At 34.2% G+C, this 16,527-nt stretch overlaps 3 protein-coding genes across 6 annotated transcripts; 1 reads left to right on the forward strand and 2 right to left on the reverse strand.

Moving 5' to 3' along the window:
• Nucleotides 1–227: 227 nt before the first annotated feature.
• On the reverse strand, nucleotides 228–4,234 carry LOC130677788 (transcription elongation factor SPT5). The gene is made up of 4 exons (XM_057484648.1): nucleotides 4,090–4,234; nucleotides 909–3,851; nucleotides 664–839; nucleotides 228–565 (listed from the first exon to the last, which is right to left on the reverse strand). Exons 2-4 carry the CDS (start codon nucleotides 3,841–3,843, stop codon nucleotides 332–334), a joined length of 3,345 nt encoding a protein of 1,114 aa, XP_057340631.1. The 5' UTR covers nucleotides 3,844–3,851; nucleotides 4,090–4,234; the 3' UTR covers nucleotides 228–331.
• A 347-nt stretch (nucleotides 4,235–4,581) lies between these two features.
• On the forward strand, nucleotides 4,582–15,965 carry LOC130677035 (putative protein FAM10A4). 2 transcript variants are annotated; one of them, XM_057483567.1, is made up of 5 exons: nucleotides 4,582–4,741; nucleotides 5,321–5,586; nucleotides 5,663–6,075; nucleotides 14,236–14,448; nucleotides 15,491–15,964. In XM_057483567.1, exons 2-5 carry the CDS (start codon nucleotides 5,322–5,324, stop codon nucleotides 15,725–15,727), a joined length of 1,128 nt encoding a protein of 375 aa, XP_057339550.1. In that variant the 5' UTR covers nucleotides 4,582–4,741; nucleotide 5,321; the 3' UTR covers nucleotides 15,728–15,964. The 2 variants fall into 2 exon arrangements, with proteins under 2 accessions (XP_057339550.1, XP_057339551.1); XM_057483568.1 differs by lacking the exon at nucleotides 4,582–4,741 and having other exon boundaries at nucleotides 15,491–15,965.
• On the reverse strand, nucleotides 6,241–12,780 carry LOC130677034 (uncharacterized). Of its 3 annotated transcripts, XM_057483565.1 has the most exons (11): nucleotides 12,532–12,780; nucleotides 12,303–12,425; nucleotides 10,760–10,843; nucleotides 10,390–10,682; nucleotides 10,130–10,334; nucleotides 9,487–10,059; nucleotides 8,567–8,932; nucleotides 8,178–8,407; nucleotides 7,909–8,100; nucleotides 7,578–7,841; nucleotides 6,241–7,503 (listed from the first exon to the last, which is right to left on the reverse strand). In XM_057483565.1, exons 2-11 carry the CDS (start codon nucleotides 12,376–12,378, stop codon nucleotides 7,120–7,122), a joined length of 2,667 nt encoding a protein of 888 aa, XP_057339548.1. In that variant the 5' UTR covers nucleotides 12,379–12,425; nucleotides 12,532–12,780; the 3' UTR covers nucleotides 6,241–7,119. The 3 variants fall into 3 exon arrangements, with proteins under 3 accessions (XP_057339548.1, XP_057339547.1, XP_057339549.1); XM_057483564.1 differs by having other exon boundaries at nucleotides 12,303–12,780; XM_057483566.1 differs by having other exon boundaries at nucleotides 6,243–7,503; nucleotides 8,178–8,350; nucleotides 12,303–12,774.
• Nucleotides 15,966–16,527: the final 562 nt, after the last annotated feature.

The following is a 16,527-nucleotide window of genomic DNA, read 5'->3' on the forward strand; positions in this document are numbered from 1 at the left end:
TCAAAAATAATTTAAAAAATTGACAATTGTCATGTAAATTGGCACTCATTTTGAAAATTCAAATCTGATCTAAAACGTCAATTTTAAAAATAAATTATCATTTAATTCTTAACTTTACTTAAATAAAAATGTAATTATTGTTAATTTGGTAATAAATATTTAAAAACTATCAAGACTGGTATTTTATATAAAAAAATTTTTAATTATATATTTATGTATTTTTTTTAAATGACATTACATATTTTTTATAATTATAGTTACGAAAAAAAAAAAAAATTATAATAATATTAATTATAGGCAACGTGAGTTGTCGCGTAAAAGCTGATAAAATTTACGCCTTCATTTTGCACAAAAATCTCAGATGCAACATTTTAAGTTCCCCGGTGGTGAGTTTAACAACGCCTTCTTGATTGTCAATTGACAATAAATTGCCCACTGCTTCACGATCCTCGCCGAGAATAACCTTAACCCGATCACCGTGAATCGGTAGCACTGGTTCCAGTTGATCACAAATCAAATTAACAACACGGTCTTCTGCTGGTAGAAATACTGAACACATTCCTCCCTATCAATAATTAATAATTAATTAATTAGTAAATTTAATTATTTTACAAGCAATAATTATAATGATGATGATGATGATGATGATGATGATAAACTTACGGATATTCCTCTGATGATTCCTTGTTGTCCAGACAAAGCAGGATCACCATGACTGTCTTTAATACGAACTTCAATGTCAACCGTATGCCACTCGGAGTTACCGAGCATAGCTGATCCAACACCAGTATCTAGACTCGCTCCAGGTGTCTGTGGATTGTACGGACTACCAGCGACACCTAAAAAAAAATTTATATTAATAATTTATAATGATATTTGATAATTAAAATGCTGAGCTAGATAATTACCAGGAGTCATAGGACTGTAGCTCATCGGCGAAGGAGTAGCAAAAGCTCCATGTGGACTGGTAGTGTATCCGGTACCAGAAGGTGATGGAGTTGCAACATATCCAGCAGGGCTAGGACTAGCAGTAGCACTGGCAGCTGGACTGGGACTTGGTTGATACGGACTGTAACTTTGCTCTGATCCGTACATAGTTCCTGGTGTCTGAGGTGTGAAGGGACCTCCAGTAGACGGATATCCAGGCGCATAACCCGGAGATCCACCTTCCTCCATACTGTAGCTATCAAAGTCATTGTTTCGTGCCGGTGTGTTTGTAACAGTTGGATCCCATGCTCCAGACTGTCCAGGTGTTCTGGACCCATCGTGTGATGGAGTCATAGAACCATAGTGCGGAGTACGTGATCCATTTTCGTACATCGGAGTCTGGGAACCGTGCATTGGAGTCTTGGCACCGTCGCGAGCGTACATGGGAGTTTGGCCACCAGCAGCGTATGCTGGTGTTCTGCTGTATGAGCTGAAACCACCGTCCTTGGTTGGCACTCCAACATTGGCAATATGTGATCTATCGACAGATATAGTTTGGCAAGTTGAATGCAGCTCAACACGAGCTGTTGTCTCGGTTGCATCTTTAACAATTCCGACATTTCCTTTGTATGGTCCTCCAGTTATTTTAATTGTCGTTCCAATTATTTCACGATCACGACGAGCGCCACCACCACGTCCTCGTCCACGTCCGCCACCTCTGCCGAATCCACCACCGCTGGGGTGCATTGGTGAAGCAATACGCGGTGACATGAAACCAGAGCTCGGTGAAATTGATATCGCTTTATTACCACCCGCTAATTGAAGGTGACGCGTTTTACAGACAAATATTCCACCGTTGTCGACATACATACGGGAATGAAGAAACGCAAAGCTACGATATAAATGTTTTATTTCACCATCACGTCCTGCGTGTGGTCCGTCAACAACTTTAACAATATCTTTCTTTTGAATTGTATTTTGTTGAGAATCCAATGCCACGGGATTACGATTCTCACGGCACTTGGTCAGTCCTTGTGGTCTTGCTTCTACAACTTTACCGTGCATAGACAAAACATGAAAATTTTCACGCTCCAATCGTACAATAACACCCACTGTCTGAGCATCTAGATGCACTAAGTCACCCCACTGGAATTGACCTAAACTGTCAACTCCAGTTGCCATGTCTGAGCAAAGCTGCAAGTCACGTGGAAGAACTTCGAGCTCGTGCATTGACAAATCAGAAAATAAAACAACACGATTTTGTTCAACTCTTACAATCAAACCAGTGTCCCCTTCATAGCGTCCAGCAACAACTTTTACATGATCACCCATTGTAAAATATTTCCTCAATTCATGAGCCTGGAATTCTAGAGCCTCTTTTAATTCTTCATGTTTAGGTAAGACCATGATCATGTTTCCATCAATTGACACGATTTTTCCTTGGAGATTCATCAATTCACCTTCACAAACTTCAACATTGTCGCCGTTGCTGAATGAATGACTTACAGATGAATCCTCCCGCCCAGTGCCAGTAGACGGAGTTCCATTTAATTCGATATCAATACCTTCAGGTGCTTCTTCAAAACGTTCTAGTTCTGATAGAGTTGGCTTTACACCCTCGACAATAATTGCATTTGTGTTGTAATTTTTATACAGGAATCCTTTACGACTGTACCGATTGCCTTCGAAAATTAAAAAGTCACCATCGCTGGTCACTTCACCCCCAATCGCTCTTATGGCTTCTGGGTCAAAAGGTTTCGCGGGTGGCCGCCTTTTCTTCTTACGTTTCGCTTCGATTTCGCCTTGAGCTGTTCTCAGAGCTCCACGTGGTCTGGTGTAATCAATCCTTGGCAATAATTTCAAGTAGACTTGATTCTGGGCAAGATCAACGTAGTCCACTTGTGCTATGTCATCTTTATTGATACCACGTTTTAATCTCACCCATTGTTTAGCTTTCAAACCGGTCTGTTCTTTAACGACTCTCAACACATCAGTCATTTCTTTGATCGGTACCATCTGCTGCTTCCAAATACCATGCCTAAGATTACCCACATTGTCAATAGCTGACTTAACGTGTGGCTGTTTGTAAGCTTCGATGTAAATGTAACCCTTCACACCTTCAGGCGCAACAACAGATTTTATTTGCAGTGGCTCAGGACTGAATTGATACGTCAAAAATTTACGCATCAACAGCAGGACTGTTGACTTTTCTTCACCAATACGACATTTGACCATCCACAAATTAGGATCCTTAACACCGGGCAAAAGTGTCTGCTGAGTGATTTCATCACTCATCTCTTCACCTCCATCTCCAAAATGTCTGATAGCTACTGATTCATCAGCATACTTTTTACGCAAGTACTCTTCTATTTCATCTTCACGCTGCGACTCCCACAGATTGGTACCACGTCTCCGTCCCTCAATTTCACGGGCCGTGGGCCCAAGCTCGTCCACTTCATTTCCAACAATTCCAATTTCCTGAGCTCCATCTTCCCACTCCTCGTCATCTTCGACATCATCATCGACCTCAGCTTCATCATCAATGAATCCACAAAATCTGTCTTTCTTTTTCTTCTTTCGTGGCCTGTCGTCATCCTCATCTTCATACTCTTCCTCATCATGCTCACTGTCGTCTAAATCTTCTCCTTCCGGTTCTTCCTCCGGCTCAGGATTGTCTTCCTCACCAGAATGCGCTTCTTCAGCCTCGTCATCTTTAGCTCCCTCCGAACCAGAAGCTGACCGTGAACGTGACCGTGATCGACTACGCGATTTTGAATGTGATCTGCTCCTACTCCGAGATACGGATCTTCCACTACCTCTTCCTGACTTTGCTGATCTATTGTCCTCGGGTTCGCTCTCACTAACAGCTGCCCCACTTTCATTTTCTGAGTAATTGCTGCTTTCCGAGTCAGACATTTTGAGAACTAGAAAAACAAATTTTTTAATATCATCGGACTACTTCTCAATTATTTTAATAATTAACTAACTAATTCATTAATTAACAATAATAATTATAAACTATCATCCAAAACAATTCTCAACTCAAACATAACCTCTACAAGTCCAACAAAATAAATAATTCAAAACAATTACTACCTCTAATTATTAATAATTTAAACTAATTACAACAAATAAAATAATTAATTACTTTATATAAATTACCTTTTGCTTAATTTATATTTTACTTAAATACCACAAATATATATAAATAAATTGATAAATTAATGACTTGAGGGCAACCTCTAGAGGTGCGATGTGCAAACTAACCATTTTTTTTTTCTAAAGCCGCTTTTCCATGTTGAAGTTGGCGCGGAGATTTAGTCACATGACAGATTTTCAAATTTCGCGCGCGGATGTACTGCAGCCATACACGATAAGTGTAAGTGTAGCTGACAATTAACAATTTAAAAATTTTTGAATAAAGAAACAAAATCTAAACAATAAAAATTTAAAAATGCGAATTTAAATATTTGAACAATCAGCCCGCGCATTTTTTTAAATTTGATTATTTGAATTTATTTATTCAAAATTTATAAATTGTCTTATGTCTGCTACATTGACACTCATTACACGATATTAGGCAGTGTTTTCATATAAAAAAATGACATGCGCAAAAAAAGGGATCAGCGACACAAATTTGTCCCAACTCCCGACCCCCTATTCGAGTAAACTTCGAGAAACGGAAACACATCATTCGTAATTATTTTGCTGGTGTCATAGTCATATATTATTCATAATTATTATCAAAATAATTATTCAGTATAACTGAAGCCACTCAACTACGATTTAATTGATAAGCTTTTGTTTTATCTATGTAAGTATACATTTTAAAAGTATATCCGATTAAAAATTATTATTTCTGTGTAAACAAAATTCGGCATCTTCATAACCGTACATTTTTTAGCGGGTTATTAATTTAAACGACGTAATATATTAATTATTATTTTAACACCTCGAGTAGGGTTTTAATTCCATTGGTGGCTAACGCTCTATTTTTTAAAATTTGATACTTTATTTTAAGTCATGAAAAAGTATTAAATAAAATATGATACTGAAGTTAGCCGAGGTCTAATAATTTTTTTTTTTTTTTTAAATGAATTGTAAAAAAAAAATTCAAAAATTACACCTGTAGTTTTTTAAATTTTCTACATGTACATATTTTTTTTTTTTTAATGATTTGTTCAAAAAAAAAGTGTCGATTGTCTACTAACTTCTAGATCATAAAAAAAATTTCTATTGTAACAGTATGAAAAAAGTATCTGTATAAATTTGAAAAATTAATTATCGCATCTTTTACAAATTATTTTATTTAAATTTTTCGTCCGAAACTGGTACCTCTACCCTAATTATAAATGTACTATACTGATATTGATATTTATTTTTAAAATTTTAGCATGTCACTGCCATTCAACCAGGAGCATTTAGCTCCATTGCAACGTTTCGTTGAATTATGTACCGCAAATCCTCAGATGTTGCATTTGCCAGATTTGGCCTTCGTCAAAAAATTCATCGAACATTTCGGTGGAAAAGTACCAATGCAAGCTACTGGAGGTGCACCTAGTATGGAAGTCCCCATGCAATCTCAAGATGATCCTGAGGTAATGGAACCAGAGTCTGATCCCGAGAGTGAACTCGAACTTGACATGACTAATGTTGTTGGTAAGTTTATAATGAATGAATTTTCTTTGACCTCAATGAGCTTTAAAAATAATTAATTAATTTAAAAAAATTGTAGAACCTGACAATGACCCACCACAAAAAATGGGTGATCCAACAGTTCAACCAACTGAAGAAGAAATATCTGAAGCTCAAGCAAAACGTTCAGAAGCAGTATCAGCTTTCGTTGAGAAAGATTACGAGAAAGCTATCAATCTTTATACAGAAGCGATAACATTGAATCCTCAAGCAGCTTTGCTTTATGCTAAACGTGGACAAGTTTATTTAGAAATGAAAAAACCAAACGCTTGCATCCGCGACTGTGACCGTGCTCTCGAACTTAATCCTGACAGCGCAGCAGCTCACAAATTCCGTGGCCGTGCCAATCAACTCTTGGGTAACTTTGAAGAAGCAGCAACTGACCTGAGATTGGCCTGCAAATTTGATTTTGACGAACAAGCTGACGAGTGGCTTCGTGAAGTAACACCAAATGTAAGTACCCTATTAATTAACATTAGACTCAAATTTATTTATCGTCATTTGTCTTTTTTTATAAATTATATCCCATGATAACAAAGGAAAGGAAAAGTTATTTACACTAATTAGGACCAAGTAGCAGACGATCTTATTAAAAAATACATATTTAAACGTTAACTATCGTATATATTTTTTTTTCTTTGATCAAGAAACAAAAATAATATTTATGATAATGATACATTATTATCGGAGACAAATCACGAAATGACAAATGGATAGACAATTGAATAAAGTTTATCTATGAGATATGAAAACAAAAATTTACGCAATAAATATACGAGCTATTAAATAGTGCTACGAAAAAAAAAAATGCATATGAGTATAGCGAAAGAAAAAAAAATCAAAAACTCGATCACAAACTCCACAATATTTTTAAACAATTATGATCGATCATAAATCGTTAAAAAATCTCGTGTCATTCATTATTATTTATCTTTCATCATACGAACACATTATTTCTTATCTAAATATAGTAATAATAATAATAATAATAATAATAATAATAATAATAATAATAATAATAATAATAATAATAATAATAATAATAATAATAAATTTAAATTAATATAATTAAATAAAATCGAATGAGCTTATTATCGATAGTAAAAGTATCTAAAGTTTTGTAGATATAAATACTAGATGACTTGAAATAGCTGATGATCATCGATAAAAACACATTAGATATTCCAGTTTGTTTTATATTTTAATGTATCTTATTTAATAAAACGGAACAAGAAGACACTGAAAGCACTGAGGTATTAGTAGTTACTGTAAATCAGCTTCGTCAATAATCTCGACGTTGTACTGCCAGCAGCGAGACGTTGGCTATTGACATTTCAGTAGCAAGTGTCAGCATGAATCCTGGTGGCAAGGATTCGTTCGGTACTTTGTTTATTTTATTTATATTTTAACATATTAGGGCTTAGTTACGATTTCGACGATTAAATACGACCAAGAGCCCGAATTTTAGGCGCGATTTATCGCAGGGTTTTAATTCCTTCAACTTGCTGGTGGTTGGCCGTTTTCTTCATGGATCGCTGCTTCAACAGCTTTCTTGTATTTACCCACTAGCTCAGGAAGATCGTAAGCGATAGCGACATCGAGCCTGTTGATGGGACATCCACGGAAATACGTGCAAGTTGAACTGAGTAGTGGAAAGTCGTAGAGCTGATTGAGGCGGAAAAAGTCACGATAGACATCAGGATCTGGTAAATCGTAGCGGGATATGTTGGTCAATGTGCTCAGTCCTTCGTAAATGTGATACTCTTGTGGGTTTTCAATAATTCTGTCACTTATTTCTTTTTTACCGCCGAAGAATGATTTGTGATTGTAGTAAGTTGTTAAATAACAATCTACCATCTTTGCGTGATTACGAACTCTTACCTACGGTAATTAGATTATTGTTATTATTTTTTTTTAAATACTTGAGGAGACCCAAAATATATTTTTACACTTACGGCAAATCTTCTTGCACTAGCGATCTTGTGTTCAACTCTTTTATCAATGGCCGTTCGTAAATCCCGTAAAAATGCACGTTCCTGAGCATAGAGAAGACGAGTAGGTGCACCAGCTTCATAAGGCATCGACCAAAGTGACGTCGAATACATTACAGGTGGTTCTGCACTTGACATAAGAGGTGAAATGTTCCATATTAAAGCGCCTTGAACCCTCATTAATTCTTCCGGTTTCACTTGGTCAGCTTTATTGAGAACAATTCTTGTCTATGGAACGAAAAAATGGATTAGTTTGGCCATTAAAAATTACTGAGCCAAGTCTATAATCTCTTACTTGATACTCTCGTCCTTTGAGTTGATCTAAAATAGCTTCAGTTTCTGGTCCAACGTCCAACTTGGACGGGTCGTAGACCAGGAAAATGATGTCTGCTCTGTCAATAAACCATTGGCAAGCATCATTGAATGGAAAGAGTCTCTGTACTTGTTTTCTGATCTCCAGTATTCCTGGAATCTCAACGATGTTCACCTAAAAATTTCGTATCGTTAATAACTTCTTGCACTTATCATTTAATTAATTAACTAAATTATAAAAGTGATTATAACCTTCTCTAGCAATTTGTTATTTAGCTTCAATCCCCTCAGACGATCCAGCAATCCCTGGCCGAACTTTTGAAGCCCGGAAAAGGTCCAGTCAGCAGCCAATTGAGTCCCATCCAATACTTCTTCTTCTTCTCCGTGCATGACAATGTTAAAGTAGGCCGGTGATGGCTCCGCTCCTGCATCAGTTCCATTTGGCGGTTTGCAAGACTCTTCAATGCAATCTTGCGAACCGCCTAAAAGACTATCTGTATCTATCTACGTATTATTTCACATTCAAGATAAGACTGTTAGTGGTAAATGCTCGCGATGGGTTTTTAAAGTATTAACATAATCGTGATTTTGAGGCAAAAATGGATATGAACAACTGTTAGTATACTGAAGCGTTAACATACCAGTTCTGAGTGCGGTTGTCTTGAACTCATTATCAAGGAGATAATTTATAATTGAAGATTTTCCACCGCTCCAAGGACCCATAAATAAAATCAGTGGCTTTGAAAATATTTCAGGATCTCCAAAGTGACGGTTACTGAGATCACGATATTTGTAGAGAGTTTCTAGTGGCTGAATAGCTGTGTCATATAATCTCTTTAATTCTTTTAGTATCACATCAGCGGCTTTTTCAATGGCCGCTTCTTTTTCTTCATTATCTTGGTCTAGTCTTAATATCTGATTAATATGATCGCGAGCTCTTAAATTATCAGGAATTTCAATTTCTTGAATTAAATCTTCTTCAGGAGAAGGCTCCTCATCAACTTCACCTAGAAAAATTTATATTTACTACACGGAAAGAAAATTATGAGAAGTTTTGCTATGCATTATGGGAGTGGTTCCCACACCATTATGGGAATAATACCTATACTATTATAGAGATCGTTCCTATAATTTATGGGAATGGTTCCTATAATGGTATGGGAGCTATTCCCATAATATTATGGGAATGATTCCCATAATGGTATAGGAACTATTCTTATAATATTATGGGAATGGTTTCCATAATGGTATAGGAATAGTTCCTATAATTTATGGGAATGATTCCCATAATATGATAGAAAGTATTCCTATAAATTATAGGAACCATTCCTATAATTAGAGGAACCATTCCCATAATTTTATGGGTATCATTCCCATAATTATAGGAACTGTTCCTATAATTATGGGAAACATTCCTATAATTATAGGAACTGCTCCCATAATTTATGGTTGTAATTCCTATGATGATATAGGAAAAAATTTCACAAAATTATGGGAACAGTTTCCATAATTTTCTTTCCGTGTATAAAAAAAATTAAATAAATTAGAAAATAATCAGTACCGTCTTCTTTAGACTCTTGAGTAACTTCCTCTGATTCTTCTTCATTACCCTCCGTGCTTTCTTCATCTACATCAACATCTCGTTTTTGACGTGACACTTCTGCACTGTCTTCATTTTTCTCATCACTCTCATGCTTATCTTCTTCACTTCTTCCTTCTCCCTCAGATTCAGTCTCAACCTCAGCCGTATTCTCATCACTTTTCTCATTTTCATTTCCTTTAGCTTCCTCCGACTCAACTTCTTCAACAACTTCCTCAACAGATTTCGTATCTTCTACACTCGCTTCACTACTTTTAGCTTCCTCACTTTTCAAATCACCTTCAACGTGTTCGTCTTCTTTTGATTCTTCCACACCTCCAGCTTCTGCAGACTCTTCAGTTTTATCCTTTTCTTCCGTTACTTCTTCGCTCTTCTCAGCGTCACTTCCAGTTTCTTCTGATTTAACTTCTTCAGTATTTTCTTGTTCTTTAGTTTCATTTGAATCGGTTTCGTTTTCCGCATGCGCTTCTACCTCACCGGATTTTTCCAGTATTTCGTCCTTCTCGATTTCGACATTTTCTTCGGTATCAGTTTCTGTAATGAAATTTAAAAATCCATTTATCAAACACCAAACATAAATAAATAAATAAATCAAGTCAATAACCTGAAACTTCAGCATTTTCTTCCTGACTTTCCACAGCTTCTTTCGACTCGTCTCCCTTATCAGCTTCTTTAGACTCTTGATCAGGTTCTTCATCAGGTTTTTCAGTGCTCTGTTCTACAGAATCTTTATTGTCATCAGCATTTTGTTCAATAGATTCATTAGCAACTTCCGCTGTACTTTCTTCACTTCCATCTTCTTTTTGTTCCTTTAAATAAATTAATCATTAATTGCAATTTAATTTCATTTAAAAATAAACTTACAGGTTCATCAGCTTGTTCTTTATGTTCTTCACTTTCAGTAGCGTCAACTGATGTATTACTTTCTTCTCCACTTTCTTGTCCATCTCCATCTTGTTTACCTTCTTCTCCACTTTCTTGTTTACCCTCTTCTCCACTTTCTTGTTCATTACTACCTTGTCCACTTTCTTTTTCATTACTATCTTGTATTCCATCTCCATCTACTTGTCCATCACCATCAACATGTCCATCACTACCTTCTTGCCCATCTCCACCCTCTTTTCCATCATCTTCTCTACTACTTTCATCAACATTCCCTTCAAAAATAAAAAATATTATACCAGAAATTTCAAAGTCAAAACTTATTTTATAAAAAAAAGCCATGAAATTTTACCTGTTCCCAGATCTTTCAAAGCTTTTTCGATATAAGGTCGGCATTGAACTTCAGATACATCCAGCTGATCATCGCCTTGCACATCTAAAAAAAATGTCTATTAATTTTCCAGTAAAAAAAGTAAATGAAACTTTAACTTTATCCTGACAGCGAATTTAAAAATTAACTTTCACGACAGGTGGATATTTAAATTAAAGACAATTGCTACCAAATTGACCTGTAAGAAACTTCGGTTAGAAATCGCATACCAGAGACATAAATTCTTCAGGCGTCAGACTTAAACTTTGTCTGATACCAACTTGTTGCGTCCCAAGTTCAACAGCGATCTCGGCATCTCGGCCATGGACGTGACCAAGTTCGACAAATCAATTTAACTTAGAAATCATCAACGAGAGATGAAAAAGTTACTGGAATGATGATTCATTTGATAACGAGCTCATCGTAATAAAATATAATTTATAAAATCATATAAATGGTGTGAGGAAAGCATCATCGAATCGTCAGTTGCAAACTAACTGAGAGCTTATTGCGATTGTGGCCCGATATCTAAGTTTAGATATTTTAGACGGGTAGGCGGTATTCACGGGCCGAGAACACGCATACTACTATTCATAAGAATAAATTATTTGTATACATTTTAAATACTAAGTAGTTTATGTTGCTACCTTGTACGTATTTTCCCTGGGTACTGAGTATTTATAATTTTTATTTATGCCATTGCATTGCTTATATATTATTTCGATTCTCCAATCAAGATCTCAGTCAAAACTAAAAAATTTTTAAATTTAAATTCAAATTACGATTATTTAAATTCAATGAACCACGAGGGCTAGATGTAAACCTTACATAACATTGACCTTCCTAGTATCGTCATATTTACGTCAGTTAACGGCATCATTTAATACGTCGACGTAACTGTGTCATGTTTTTATAATAAACTCAACGGTATTTTTATAATTTTATTTATTAGTAAACACGTCTTTATTTTTATAAATTACATGTCAATAAAATTGATCATCCCTCTGCTTAAAAAAAAATATATACACATCAAAATATTGATAGTAATCAATAACATGTGAAAATGATTTAAAATAGGCATTAAAAATTGAAAATTTTATTAAACAAATGATGATACTGGTTAGCAGACGTCCAATAATTTTTTGATTTTTTTTTAGACGATGAACCAGAAGAAAAAAAATATTTGAAAAAATTGCACCTGTAGTTTTTAAAATTTTCTACATGTGCATATTTTTAGTTTTTTTTTTCTTCAAATTTAATTGTTAAAAAAAAATCAAAAAATTTTGAATTGTCTGCTAACTTCAGGATCATAAACAAATGACCTTTCCTCGAGTTTATGTAACGATGGCAGTGTACTGATACTTGGTACCCTATAAATACTTTGGACACTAAAAATTTCATATTATTGCCAAGAGCGATTAATAAAAAAATAATAAAATAATTTTTATCATAATTAATTTTTATAATTTTATTAACAAATAGTAGATCCAGGTGATGATACACTTAAATTATGTGATAAACTTACCCCGTAAGGCGACAGCTAGAAGGGCAAGTATGAGGCCCACCACGACAACGGGTCTCAGACGTGCCGAGCCCGTCATCCCGTCGTTTCACTAATCACTACTGAAAATTACACCTCGTCAGACACCTGGATCGACGGGGACAGCTTTTTTTTATACAAATTTATTACTATTATTACTATTGCTATCTATTAGTAATTTTGAGTCGGTCGTGTTCTTTAACTCCTTACTCACAATAAACTGTCCCACGTCGATTTGCACAACGTTCGCGAAACCCTCTTGCACGTCTACATAAGATTTACCACCAACCAACCAACCCGTGCGTCGTCTTCTCTTAGCCCGACTAAATCTGCTCTGCTATCACCGCCCTGCCTCCTCGTGCATCTTCTTTCCTCACTCTTTCAAACATATCACAGTATTTTTTTTCTCTTTCCCTCTGCTATCTACTTGCTGTCAATTCTCAGCTTTTCATTCACGTTGACGTGATTCTTGATAAAAAATACTTTACTTACTAATCCTGACAATTAAATAAATTAGCAAATAAAATGTAGAATTAAATAAAAATATTTATTTGTAAATTTATAAATATCTAACCCACTTACTACAATTTGACAGCCGGTAGCTGTCAATCATGGATTAGTTTATTTATATTTTTGTGTATTTTGTTTGTTTATTAACTCCTGGTTGTATATTTTTTTAATAATAGAAATAAAAAGTTATGATATTTTGGTAAAGTAGGATTTATAAATTCGCAGCGCTAGTGATATATTTAATATTAATTTAACTAAAATAGATAATATATAAGAGGGCAAGGTCGTTTACGACACGGATACCGACGTAGGAAATTAGACGTCGTCTGAAATCACTTTACAACAAAATAACGTGACATTCAGTCAGAGAGACTTAACGTTAAGAGTACAGAGTTTGCCAGCAAGCTCAGTCATATCTTAGATATTATATTAATCCAATTGGTTTATCTATTGGACATTATAAATGTGAACAAGTAAAAGAGTTTTATTACGGAATTTAACATCAGCCAGCAAACAGAGCCAGAATCTATTATTTAATTTTACTTTACGTCAGAGAAGTCACGGAAAGTTTTATTACCGTTGATATTTTTTTTTTACAAATCTTTTACAAATATGGTGACAATAATTTTGATTTGCTGACGATGACGAAGATGAAGATTATTATGAAGTCGGAGATACATCTGACCTGTGATTACAAAATTATAATGCATAGAAATACTTGAATGTCTTACTGGGGACAAGGTTTCCCGTATAGCAGAATGTTTCTGCGGCTCGGACAGCAGAGCATCGCGACGCCGAGCGTCTTTATATTTAGACATATGTCCGGGCCGTGTCGCCGTATATGGTGACCCCTCAAGCACAAATTTAACCCCCTCTGGCCTCTCAGCCCATCATCAAATCCCTTCGATATATAGAAATATCTCGCACATTTAACTATTTTCCATCGACCCCTGACCGTGCGAATTGTCCACTTGGTCATCAATTCACATGACGTGCCGGTACCTAATTTTCGCGCTGACTCATTCAACGACCAATTTTGAAATCTATAAATGATCTGTTAATTGTTTAGCCATCAATATAAATTACATGGAAAATAAATTGTATGGTTATTTATAAAAGTAATAATTACTATCTGAGAATTTTATCAGACAAAATTTTTGGCAATAGCATCATCTAAAAGTAACGTTTTGAACGATGCTGATGACATCAGAATTATGTATTTCAGTCGTTGACCGTCATATTAAAAAAAATTTTTTTTTTCGTATTTATGATTAATTATCACTACGATGGTTTGATAACTAATTGACATTTTAATTTACAAATTTATTTTTTTCTATTGCAAATAAAATTTTTTTTTTTGCTGAACAGTTTTGTAAATTTATTAATAATAATTATAAATATTTTTTAGGCTCGTAAAATAGAAGAACACAAGAGAAAGAAAGAACGTAGAGCTTTTGAGAAAGCTGAGAAGACACGTCAAGAAGCCTTGAAAAAAGCGCGAGAGGAGGCCAAGGCTCGTGAAGCAAACTCTCGTCCATCACAAACTGACGATGGAGCTAAGCCGTCAATGAACGACTTTTACAGTTATTTAAAAGATCCTGAAGTTTTGCAGGCATTCCAGGTAAAATTTTATTCCTGTAAATTACCCCCAGTATCTGTATTATAAATTGTAAAAAATCGGGAGTGAACACGGATTTTATTTAAATCCAAATTCACTAGGGATTTCATACGCGTTCACTCCGCGAATTCTTTACAGTGTAAACATTAGGGTGGCGCAAAAAAACCGACTATTTTTTTTTTTTTCGATCTCTCCAAAAATCAGCTCGATAAAAAATTTTCAAGAGGTCGCTCACGAATTTTGAAAATATAAAAAATAATCGAAATTCGGATTTTTATTTCTAAATTTTTTTCTTTCTCGTGGTAGCAATAGTTTATATTTATGAAATCATGACTACCCTAAAAATTTCAGCTCAAAATTAAAATATTTAAACCTCGCTCAAGAATTTTGAATGTTTCCGAGCGCAGTCTCTTGGACGTTTTCGAGCGACCCTTAAATATTAATAATGAAGCTTCTCGATTTTTTCACCATCAATTTGCATGACAATGAATGAAAATATAACCCGAGAAATATAAATAATAAGTTTTTTACATACTTTTTTATTTTTTAATTCAATTTGTAGGTTTTTTTGCTTATTCAAAATTTACCCAATTTTATTGTTTAAGACTGTCCTGTATATTTTCGGTTATGCAAAAGTTATATTTAAGTGAAATGACAACAATTGAGTTATAAAAAAATATAAAAACTAATTCAAAGTATTAGTTACATATTATCAGTTAATATTCAAAATTCTTGAGCGCCGTTCAACTATTTAAATTTTGGGCTGAAATTTTCAGCATAGTCATGATTTCACAAATATAAACTATTGCTGCCACGAGAAAGAAAAAAATTTAGAAATAAAAATCCGAATTTTCATCATTTTTGATATTTTCAAAATTCCTGAGCGACCTCTTGAAAATTTTTTATCGAGCTGTTTTTTGGAGAGGCTTCTTAAAACATCGTAAACCAACAAATTTTCATGCGAGATCGAAAAAAAAATAGTCGGTTTTTTTGCGCCACCCTAGTAAACATAAATTTAATTACTAAATATATTTTAAAATAAAAGGATCCTGAGGTAGCGGCAGCTTTCATGGAAATTTCATCAAACCCATCGAACATTCTCAAGTACCAAAAAAACCCAAAAGTAATGAACCTTATCAACAAGGTTGCGTCCAAATTCGGTGGAGGTGCTGGAATGATGCCTGGCGGGTTTCCAGGTATGATGGGGGACAATATGCCCGGTGGGTTCTGTCCCGGTAAACCAAATCCTCCTGCACCAGACGATGATGTCGGTCTTGACTAAGTTACATAAAATAAATTTACTACCTTTATATTTCACATAAATTAACATCGAGTACTGTCTAGACTTTTACTAAAAAACAGTTTCTTTTTTTCACTTAAGTTTTTTCCTATTTTTTCACTTTCCACATTTCAGTAAATCTGCATTTAAGTTCGACAAAAAAAAATATTATTTTATTTTATTTAATTTACGTCACACTTCAATAATTATATGACATGAACTAAAATTTATTATTTTATTAATATAAAAGTGAATATGACTTTGAGTTGAATTTTTAAAGTTAATATACTATAAGATTATGAAGAAAAAACTCGAATGTTAAGAGTTTTATTCTTTCATGTATAAACATTCGTAAATAGAATAAAAAAAAGTTCAATAATAAATATTTTGTATTTATTAATTTAATATAAAACAATATAATAAATTTGATTAATTAAATAATTAATGTACTTTTATAAATAATTTTTATTTAACTTTCTATCTTCCCGGGTAGTTTTTTAAAAAAAATAAATTTATTACAAAGCTGTCGTTAGTTATGTACAGTACTGTGTTATTAACGACAAAAGATTAACAATAAATTTTATAATTATTTTAAAAATCTATAACCCACATCTTATGACCCAACAAATGGCTGTAACTTACCGTTACTTATGCGTTAATTTATTATTAATTACTCATATTATTTTATTACTTTAATGAGTATGAATATTTAACGCAAGTAATGCTGAGTTATATTTAATATTAATAATATAAACATTAATAGAGCCATGATTTACTTATATTTAATATTGCACGTTTATAGA

Source organism: Microplitis mediator, chromosome 11, assembly GCF_029852145.1.
Source record: "Microplitis mediator isolate UGA2020A chromosome 11, iyMicMedi2.1, whole genome shotgun sequence".
In the NCBI taxonomy this organism is placed as follows: domain Eukaryota; kingdom Metazoa; phylum Arthropoda; class Insecta; order Hymenoptera; family Braconidae; genus Microplitis; species Microplitis mediator.

Bases quoted from the DNA above. Each gene is read 5' to 3' on its own strand.
- LOC130677034 (XM_057483565.1), bottom strand. From the start codon at position 12,378: ATGACGGGCTCGGCACGTCTGAGACCCGTTGTCGTGGTGGGCCTCATA. The intron at 8,933-9,486 runs GTACTGATTATT...AAATTTTTCTAG, and splicing joins TCAAGAGTCTAAAGAAGACG to GTGAAGTTGATGAGGAGCCT. The intron at 7,842-7,908 runs GTAAGAGATTAT...TTCGTTCCATAG, and splicing joins TCAAAGGACGAGAGTATCAA to ACAAGAATTGTTCTCAATAA.
- LOC130677035 (XM_057483567.1), top strand. From the start codon at position 5,322: ATGTCACTGCCATTCAACCAGGAGCATTTAGCTCCATTGCAACGTTTC. The intron at 6,076-14,235 runs GTAAGTACCCTA...AATATTTTTTAG, and splicing joins TTCGTGAAGTAACACCAAAT to GCTCGTAAAATAGAAGAACA. The intron at 14,449-15,490 runs GTAAAATTTTAT...TTAAAATAAAAG, and splicing joins AAGTTTTGCAGGCATTCCAG to GATCCTGAGGTAGCGGCAGC.
- LOC130677788 (XM_057484648.1), bottom strand. From the start codon at position 3,843: ATGTCTGACTCGGAAAGCAGCAATTACTCAGAAAATGAAAGTGGGGCA. The intron at 840-908 runs GTAATTATCTAG...ATTTTTTTTTAG, and splicing joins CTACAGTCCTATGACTCCTG to GTGTCGCTGGTAGTCCGTAC. The intron at 566-663 runs GTAAGTTTATCA...AATTATTGATAG, and splicing joins GAATCATCAGAGGAATATCC to GGAGGAATGTGTTCAGTATT.